At 29.5% G+C, this 10,590-nt stretch overlaps 1 protein-coding gene across 1 annotated transcript; it reads left to right on the top strand.

The window, feature by feature from the left end:
• Positions 1 to 2,299: 2,299 nt before the first annotated feature.
• Positions 2,300 to 8,132, top strand: LOC108466220 (uncharacterized). Its single transcript, XM_053021418.1, has 2 exons — positions 2,300 to 2,404; positions 5,825 to 8,132. Exons 1-2 carry the CDS (start codon positions 2,389 to 2,391, stop codon positions 7,975 to 7,977), a joined length of 2,169 nt encoding a protein of 722 aa, XP_052877378.1. The 5' UTR covers positions 2,300 to 2,388; the 3' UTR covers positions 7,978 to 8,132.
• Positions 8,133 to 10,590: the final 2,458 nt, after the last annotated feature.

The following is a 10,590-nucleotide window of genomic DNA, read 5'->3' as shown; positions in this document are numbered from 1 at the left end:
TCATCCGCATTGTGGAAAAGGTTAGAAACTCTTTATGCGACTAAGTCTTTGGCTAACCGTTTAGTGTTGAAACAAAGTCTATTTACGTTTCGTATGAACGAATGTGAGCTTCTTAGAGATCACATCAGTCAATTCATTACTCTTTTAAATGATTTAAAGAACGTTGAGGTTCATATTGACGATGAAGATCAGGCTATGCTATTATTGTGCTCTTTACCCTCTTCATACAAGTCTTTCAGGGAGACACTGATTTATGGTAGAGACAAACTCTCGTTCAAAAAGATGTGAAGGGTCATTGTTGAGTAGAAACAAACTCGAAAATGAGTTTGGTTTGGATAGGAAGGTAGATAGGCAACCTTCCGTTTTGGTAGCATCAAAGAAACAAGACAAAAGGTGTTGCTATTGTAAAAGGTTAGGTCACGTCAAAGCAGATTGTTATAAACTGCGAAATAAAAGAGCTGCTGAGTGTAACGAGGAAGATGTAGTTGGTGCTAATTTGGCCGATGAATGTGGTGATGATTTCTTGTTAGTGTCAACGAGTGATAACTCCAAGCTCACGTCCGAGTGAATTCTAGATTCGAGATGTTCTTTCCACATGTGTCCCAATAGAGAATGGTTCTCCGCATACAGTTTAGTTGAAGGTGGAGTTGTGCGCATGGGAAACAATTCATCCAGTAAGGTAATTGGTATTGGTACTGTTAAAATTAGGATACACGATGGGACGATTAGGACACTCTCAAATGTCAGGTATGTACCTGATTTACGAAAGTCCTTTGACCAACGTTAACCATTTAAAACTAACAACAATATTGCCGTGGCCATTAACAAATGCCATGTCAGCCAACAAATATAGATGTGACGATCCACATCAACGTTGATTGCTGATGGTTCAGTGCCATGTTAACAAAAAAAATTTAAATTAAGTATGCAATCCGTTTTTCAGTGGTTTTAGAGTCTCATTTCCGATGTTCGAGTATGTAAATATTATTAATTAATATCGATAATGTTAGTATAAAATATATTAAAGTTTGGTTCTTTAATTTTATTGAATTGATAGTTAATTATGATATAGGGACTAAACTATAAAAGTTCACAACTAGAGATTTAGAATTGGGCCAAAAATTTAAGGACTTACATAGTAATTAATCCAAGGTCTGAAATGAAAAAATATACCGTTTTAGTTATATAGCGGACGGTTCGGTGTAGTTTTGTTTATAAAATTATATTTGGACACCATATAAAGAAATATTATAATATGTAGGAATTTAATCTTCAACTATCTATTTTAATGTATTTTTATTAAATAATATCAATAATATTTTTTATTAAATACTATTCAAATTCAATTTTTTCGACACCATATAAAAATTCGGAGAAATCAAAAGGTTCGATCGCTTATTGTATCAATAATAGGAGAAGAGATTATATAAAACTGTGATTCCACGTCATTCATATCATTTTGCAATAGGAAAATAACAAATCAGATATTCTTCCTGATTTTCAGCTTTTTCCTCCTGAAAAAAAATCAAATCCAACTAAAAATGCTAAAAATAAAGAGAAAAATTTAATTTATCATTCTCCTATTGAAAAAAGATAAAAATAACGTGAAATCACAATTTTTTTCTATTTATTTTCAATAATAATTTTTTTAAGTTGTGGTTAGAGATTGATTTGATTGAATGTGTTACTCATTGTAACTTGCAACTCTTTCTCAATGATAGAGATTATTTTCTTTTTGGTACAAATACATTTAGAATCTTAATTAAATATAATTCTTTACTTGTTTTTAGAGGTTGATTTGATTCGGCGTGTCACTCATTGCAACATGTCACCCTTTTTCATCTATATTATTATTATTATTATTATTATTATTATTATTATTATTTAAGTCCCTTTAGTCCTTTTATTTAAAAGAATAAAAAATTGAAATTATATTAATATATAAAATTTTAAATTTATCACTTAATTAAAGTTTTAATTTTATTATACATACTTTATTACCTTCATCAATTGTATATCGTACTATTATTTAAGCTTTTGGTGAATTGATATAACGAGTCAATCGGTATCAACTCGATTGATGAAATTACGAATATCTTTTTCCATAATTAAAATAAGTTATATTACCTAATAATATTTTAATCTTTTATTTCAAAAAAAATGGGTAAAAATGTTTGAATATGAACTTACATTATTTACGTCAATAAAACATTAATTTTTTCATTGTTTTGGGATACAAAAGCATTTAAATATAATTCTTTACTTGTTTTAAGAGATTGGTTTGATTCCATGACCATGTGTATAAAAAAACATGTTCCCAACTTCAATATTTTGATAACTCAATTGTTTTAGGCTGTGAAAGCTTAACTTGGTTTGGACTTTGCAACAATGACACTCTATACGGGTATTTCTTTTCTTTTTTATCTTTACTGTGTAATTGAATTTATTGTAACAGCCTAATTTTTAGTGGTGTCGGAATAATGATTTGAGATCACTAAATCCGACAAATGAGTAGGAAATATTATTAATTTAGTGAGTATAAGTTAAATGTGAAGTTAGGAAAAATTTTGAAATAGTGAAATATACTAAAAATATATATATATATTAAAATAATTAAAATTGAAAACGAGGTATCGAGACCTCATGAATTTTAAATCGAGCCATAAATATTTTTAGAAATATTTATGGAGTGTTAATAAGTTAGTATTAAAGTTTAGTTAAGAAATTTTAAAGTCTTGATAGCTAATTGAACAAAAGGACTAAATTGTATCAAATGCAAAATTGTGGGAAATGATTAAATAGCTTAAATGATAAAAGAAAGAGGGTTTAAAGGAAAATAGACCCAAGGTCTATTTGGGCTGGACAACAAGAGCATGAAATCACCAAGAAAATAAGGGAATTAAGGGCAAAATTGGAAAATTGCAAAATTTACTTAATAAAGCTAGGACTAAAGTGGAATTATCTAGATTTCTCTTTATTTTCTGCATTCTCATCAGCAAAAACACCATGGAAGAGTTCCTTAAGCTGGTTTTTCATATTTTTACTGCAATTAAGTTCAATTCTTGATTATTTCTTGAAATTTTGTGTTTTGTGACTTTTACAACTAGGTCCATTTGTTGAATTCATTAGTTCTTGATTCTATGAAAGAAATTGAAAGTTTCTATGAATATGTGCTGGAATTATATGATGATTTGACATAGAATTAGAGCTTTAAATTGTTTATATGCTGATTTTATTAGAATTGAATAGAAAGTGAATGTTTGGGACCTAAATTGTAAAAGAGTTTGAGGTTAGAGTTTTATGTGGAAATTCTGAATTTCAATAGTTATGAAATAACTTATAATGTCTATGAAAAGTATTAATTGAGAAAATTAGTTTAATTGAGGGGTTAATTAAGTAAGGACTGAATTGTATGAACTGTGAAATTTGGGGCAAAATGAAAATCAACATTTTGCACTAAAACAGTTTTGGACAGCAACAATAGTCTAACTTTGGAAAATCTCCAAAAATTGTAGAAATATAATTAGAGGATGAATAAAATATGAAATTAAAGCTTATTGAGTCTAGTTTCTTATAGAAGAAACGGTGTAAGCAATGGAATTGTAAATCATGAGATATAATAAGTTTTGTGAGACAATGTCAAAATGATTTCGGGTTCCCCTGTTATGACTTTGGAAAATCATCAAAAATTGGAGAAAAATAATTAAGGGATTAAATTTATATGTTTAAAATCCTTAAAGAGTCTATTTTCAATAGAAATAAGCGGGAACATCATCCGAATCTCGTACGATGAGATAATTAATTCTTAGTGAAGAAGGGTCGGAACTGTCAGACAGCAGAACAGGGGTAACTTTAAAGAATAAACTGTACTTATTGGATAAACCAAAAATTCTGAAAATTTTATGGAAAAATTTGCGGATCTTAATTTTGAGTTCTGTAGCTTAAGATATAAATAATTTTGTGACTATGACGCAAATGGACAGTTTTGAATATACATAAGTAAATAGTGAAATTATTGATAATGTTACTTGTTGCATGTTATATAAATTAAGGATGTGGAATGGAGAGGAGGAGGAGGAAAATATATATGAATATTCAGCTAGCATGGCTAATTTGTATGTTTTAGACTCATGGACTAAATTGAATAAAAGTAAAATTTTATGGGCAATTTTGTAAAAAAAGTTAGAAATGACCAATTTGCATGAAATGGATTATTTTATTATTTAAATTACAAAATTGAATGAAATTATTAATTTAGCTCAAGATCGGGAAAAACATGTTTTAAGGATTAAATTGAAAAGTGTTGAAATTATGGAAAATTCGACATTTTATAGAATTCATAGGTTGTTATCAATTTGTGTGAGAATAACGGCTGGAAATAAGGATTAAATTGCAATAATTTTATTTTATTTTAACCTAAGGATGAAATCGTCATTAATTAAAAGTTTAGGGTAAAATGATAATTTTGTTTAGAGCATTAGTTGAATGTATTATAACATGAAATAAATGAAAATGACGATCAAATTTCTTTATAAAGATCCGGATGACTTGAATACGAGACTTGAACGTGGAAAAGAAAAAATATCGGATTAATGAAATATCTGATAAATGAATCGGTAACTCCGGTAATACTCCGTAACTCTATTCCTGTGACGGATTCGAGTTAGGGGCGTTACATTTATGTCATGAATTATTCGAATATTAATTAGATATATTATTTTTGTAATATAATTTATAACACATGATTACCTTACCTCATTTTAATGTAATATTAAAAATATTAATGAAAAATTATTGGAAAGCTAAATGGGTAAAATACTATGAATTTTATAATTTTACTTTAATGAAGAATTACACCTATTAGTTTTATTGGAATATTGATTTAAATTTTATACAATATTTAAAAAATACTACTAATTTTTTTAAAAAATTATATATTATTTAATTGGTCATTTAATTTTTAAAATATTTATATGTATTTTAATTCTTTTAGATACTATTAAAAATTTTAAAAACAAAATCGAACTATTTAAAAACATTATTGAAAAAATATATATATGAAATTTAAAATTATCTAAAAACATGTTTTAAAAATTAAATACTTTATAAAATATTTAAAACTATTTAAAATTAGAAACCCTAAAACAATCAATAAAAATATATTTAAAATTTTACATGAAATTTAAATTTTTAACATTAATATAGTTTAAAAATTATGATAATGTTACCAACTTGAAAAATATATATTTACTAATTACTTATTTTTTTATATTTTTCCTAACATATCATTATTTGCATTTTGTTACATTTTATCTGAACAGTTAACCTATTTACAAAAGGAGCTGTAATTATAGCATTATAAAATTATATTTATATTTATAATATCATAAATATTTTATATTATAAAATTATATACACAATTAACTTGTGCGAGAAAGAAAGCTAGTTCAATAATATAATATACAACAAAGGTTATATTAGTCTATTCAAAAAAATTCTAAACTCTTACTTTTTATATATATATATATATAAGTTTTAATGGCACGTGCATTACATGTAATTTTATGCATTTAATTCTAAAATAATGTACTTTTAATTTTTATAATCAAATTTTAGTTATTTAAATTATTAAATATAATTAGAATATATTAATTTATATAAAATTATAATATAATAAAAGACATTTTCGAATATTATATTAAAATATTGATATTTTGTAGATGATTACTTCTTTAATAATATTAAAATATTTAGTTTTATAAATTTCTGTATTAAGATTTCATGGAGTTTTTCTAATTCCACACGTGTTTGAAAATCTTGTCAGTTGCTCTGTCGCTTGTTTACGTGGAGATTAAAAATTGGGCGCTGGAGAAACTTCCATCCTCCCTAGAGTTGAAAGAAGCATGGAGCGAATGGGAAGTTCGGTGTTTGGTTCTCTTGAGTCTTACTCTGCAGTTTCTTCTCATGATATCAGCACACGTTCGACAAAAGTACAAAGGAAGACTTTTACCTTACGTAGCAGCGACCGTGTGGTCAATATACTTGGGAGCTGATTGGGTTGCAACATTGGCTATGACCACCATTCTTAGGGGCACCTTGGAAAAGGAAAGTGCAGTTGTGGTGCTCTGGGTTCCATTCCTTCTGTGGCATCTTGGCAGCCCAGCTAACATCACGGCTTATTCTTTAGAAGACAATGAGCTGTGGTTGAGACATTTTCTTGGACTAGTCTCCAATGGTGCAGAGGCAGTGTACATCTACTTCAAGTTCCGAAAAGTTGGTGTCCCGATTTATGGAAGCCTCCACTACCTTGATGTTATGGTTGTTCCGCTATTAGTCGGCGGAATTCTCAAGTACTTGGAAAGGATAGTAGCGCTGAGATTCGCATGCAGTGAACAGCTCCGGAGTGAGTTATATTCTGAAGCAGAACACAACCAGCTTAAATCAAAGGGAAGAGATATGATTAGAACGGGATTGTACGAGTCGGCTGGGACGGTAAAACTTTTAGAGGGCCCACCGGTCAAATTTCTCGGAGAGGCACGCGTGTCGTTTGAAATATTTAAGCCCTTGTTTTTGGACCTCCCATTTAAGGTTTCCAGGAAGTATCTCGACGAATATGTTTACTTGAAGGACAAATCCGCGAAAGAAGCCTTCCGATTTGTAAAAATTGAACTGCAATTCTTTCATGATTTGTTCTTCACCAAGAATCCTGTACAGCACCGTTATCGTAAACTGAATGCATTTCTTCGCGGTTTCTACATTTTGTCTGTTCTGTCCGTACTGATAGTTTTCTCAACACAGAATAATATTGGTGTGAGCAAGAGAGACATAGAAGGAGTTGACATCGCCGTGACCTACTTGCTGTTGGTAGGGGCTATTTTACTGGATGTTTTGGCAGCTCTTCTGCACCTTTGGTCTTATTGGACCATGACTGGATTTGGCATTGCTGGTGGCACGCTGTATAAGTTGTACCGTTGGCTGGTTGCGTCCAGGTTGCGTTCAATTAAGTCTATGGCTGGAACACCAAAAATAGCACGGTACGATGTGCTCAAGGATTTTTGCTCAAAACCCGGGATTGGGATTTTCTCTGGGCTAATAAATCTTATTGACACCAACGAACTTCGAAACAAGTACAGTATTATCAGTTGGGTGGAAGTGGATCATTATCTCGAGGAATTCATCTACACTGGCTTGGAAAAGGAACGCCTCAATTCTTCATCAATTGATGAGGTTCTCAGAACAATAGATCTGGATGCTTCTTTGCAGCCATGGCTGGAACTTGGAAAGGGTGCAAGGGAAGGAATGCCCGCAGGTTTAACGCGCACCATCTTTATTTTTCATATTGCTACCAAGCTGATTTACTATAATGCTGTTCAAAGAGGACGACCTGTTCGCTCATCATCGTGTCGAATAAGCAATATCTTGTCTGATTACATGCTATACCTTGTTCTAGTGCGTCCAGCAATGCTACCCAAAGACTTTGGCGAAACGACAAAAGAAAGTTTTGTACCTGACAAAAAAAAACCTGATCTGATCAGAAAAGAGAGCCAAAGAATGGCTTTAAATTTTTTTGAAGTAGGTGATCTGGACACAACTGCAGCAACCAAGCTCCTTTCCACTGGACTACTTGCCATTGCGGATCCTGAGGTTTTTTTCTATTTCAAAGTTAATGATAATGATGGTTCTTTGATACGAGCTAAGGAGCCGGAACCTGATGTACTAGTCAGGGGACATATTGTTGCCCTAGAATTGCTAGAGCTTTCTGCCAAATTCAGGTATGATTATGATACCATATGGGAAATAGTATCTCATATATGGATGAAAATGCTGATTCATGCAGCCAAACACTGTTCGTGGGAGGAGCATGCACTAGCGTTGCGGCAAGGTGGAGAGCTGCTGACTTACGTCTCCCTTCTTTTAGCTCATTTTGGCTTAAGCCACTACATCGAACCGGAACAATCATCCGACGCTTTGGTTTAATTTTTATCTTACAGATTTCATTATAATACTTGGAAATTTTATCCTTTTACTGCTTTCATGGTTGCAAAATTAGCCGTACATATACTAGTTGTATTTTCGTGCTATTGTATTTTATACTGAAAATTATAGAAATAATTTTTTATTTAAAAAAATAATCGATAAATAAAAATAGTAATAAAATAAAAGCCTTAATTATTTGTAAACAATTAATAAATAAGTAAAATATTACAGAGTAATTTGCGTACTGCAAGTTTTGATAAAATGTTTGACAAAAAAAGTTGCTACAAGAAGTGCTTATGAAGAAAAAACTAATTTAACGAGGAATATCGTAAATTTAATTAATAATAAATTTTAAATTGAACTAATTTAATAGTTTTAACATCATATTTATAGTTTTCATTTATTATTAATATAATTTATTCAAAATTTAAAATAATAAAATGAAAAGTTAGGAAAACAATTATCAATTAGTATTCAACACACCATACCTTTTCAACTAAAACTTTATTTTAATATTTTTATACATTTTAATTTTATTAGTTCCATTACTTGTATATCTATCTTATTATTTAAACTCTTACTTGAGCTGGTGTCACCCTCAACTGGGTCACCAACTCGATTAGGAAACTACGGAAATGTCCTTTCATAATTAAAATAAATAATATATTCAAGGGTATTTATTATATGTTATTTTTAAATAGATATTTGTGTTGTAAATTTGTAGTTTCCACACGCATACATGTGTAATAAAATTTCTAGTATCATTTAAGCCATTGATTGAGTTAGTGTCACCCTCAACCAGGTCACCAACTCGATTAAGAAATTATGAGAATGCTCTTTCGTAAATAAAATAAGTACTATTATTTGAGGATATTTTAGTATTTTAACTTTAAAAAAATAATCAAAATATTCATATGATGAGATTTGAATGAACCCACGTCAATTGCATTAGTAAAACTTTTAATTTACTACTCGGCTAAAACTTTATTTCAATATTCTTATACATTTTAATTTTATTTTGCACATTTTATCCCTTTCATTAGTTGTATATAGGGGTTTGTAAATTTCGGGTAAAACCAAATTAATTCGATTAATCGATCGGTTAACTGAATTAGTTCGATCGGAGGTCGGTTAATAATTTTTTTAAAGTTTGGTTAACGGTTAATTCGGTTCAAAATTAGTCGGTTAACCGAATTAATTGAACTTAAAAAATAATATTATAATATATAAGTATTCGGTCGTTTCGGTTAATTTTTTGGAAGTATAAATTAATCGGTCGGTTAATTAATTCAGTTAATTTTTTATATGTTTTATACTTGTTTTAACAAAAAATAACCGAATTAACCAAAAATGTTCGGTTCGGTTAATTTTTTTTTGAAAAAAACTTGGTTTGTTAAGGGTTTAAAAGGGTCCATTAATTCGGTTAATGGTAGTTTGGGTCGGTTAATCGATTCAACACCCCTAGTTGTATATATATCTATACATATCTATCTGTACTATTATTTAAGTATACTGAGTTGGTGTCACCCTCAATTGCGTTACCAACTCAGTTGTTAAATTATGGAAATACCCTCTCATAATTAAAACAAGTTATATTATTCAAGTGTACTTTAATATTTTTCATTTAAAAGAAAAACAATAAAACCACATTGATTGCATTAGTAAAACCTTTAATTTACCACTCAACTAAAGCATTACTTTAATATTTTTATACATTTTTTATTTTATTAATTTCATCAGTTGTAAATCTATACTTATATATATGTATGTGTAACATCCCTTACCCGAGACCGTCACCGAAGTCGAGCACGAGGCGTTACCGGACTTAGCTTACTAATTCGGGGCATAAAAATTTACTTTTAAAATTAATTTAGTTTCATTCATTCAATATGTCCCTAAAAAGGGTCCTCGAGACCTTAAAATATGAAATCGAAATGGTTCGGGAACAAACCGGAATCAATAAAAATTTTTCGATCACTTAAACAAATCAAAACAATTTATTTCATCTTTCATAAATAAACTATCCATCTGCGTCATAGTCACTTAATAAATCATAACTCGAGTTACGAAACTCGAAATTCAAATCCGTAAATTTCTCTGAAACTAGATTCATATATCTTATTACTAAATTTGTTTTAGGATTTTTTGGTCTAGCAAATTAGTATAGTTTATCAGTTAAATTTTCCCCTATTTTAGTGTTCGACTGCTCTAACCTCTATTCACTACAAATTAATTTTCTCCCTGTACAGAATTCAAATAACCATGCCGTTTATTTTATTAAAAGTATACTCAATAAGGAATCTATACATATAAAGTATAACTCCTAATTATTTTTGTACAATTTTTAGTGAATTTCTAAATTCAGAACAGGGGATTCAAAAATGACTCTGACCCTGTCTCACCAAAATTTAAATATCTCATAAAATACAACTCCTTTATTTACTCTATTTCTTTCATATGAAAATAGACTCAATAAGCTTTAATTCTATATCTCATTCACTATCTAAATCCATTTCTAATATTTTTAGAGATTTTTCAAATTCACATCATTATTTTTGTCCAATACTGTTTTAAAGCTAATCTCACATTTTTCATGATTTCCATGGAATAACT

Source organism: Gossypium arboreum, chromosome 2 (genome assembly GCF_025698485.1).
Source record: "Gossypium arboreum isolate Shixiya-1 chromosome 2, ASM2569848v2, whole genome shotgun sequence".
NCBI classification, from domain to species: domain Eukaryota; kingdom Viridiplantae; phylum Streptophyta; class Magnoliopsida; order Malvales; family Malvaceae; genus Gossypium; species Gossypium arboreum.
The sequence above is the reverse complement of the archived record's forward strand: the minus strand, read 5'-3'. Positions and strand labels throughout refer to the sequence as shown.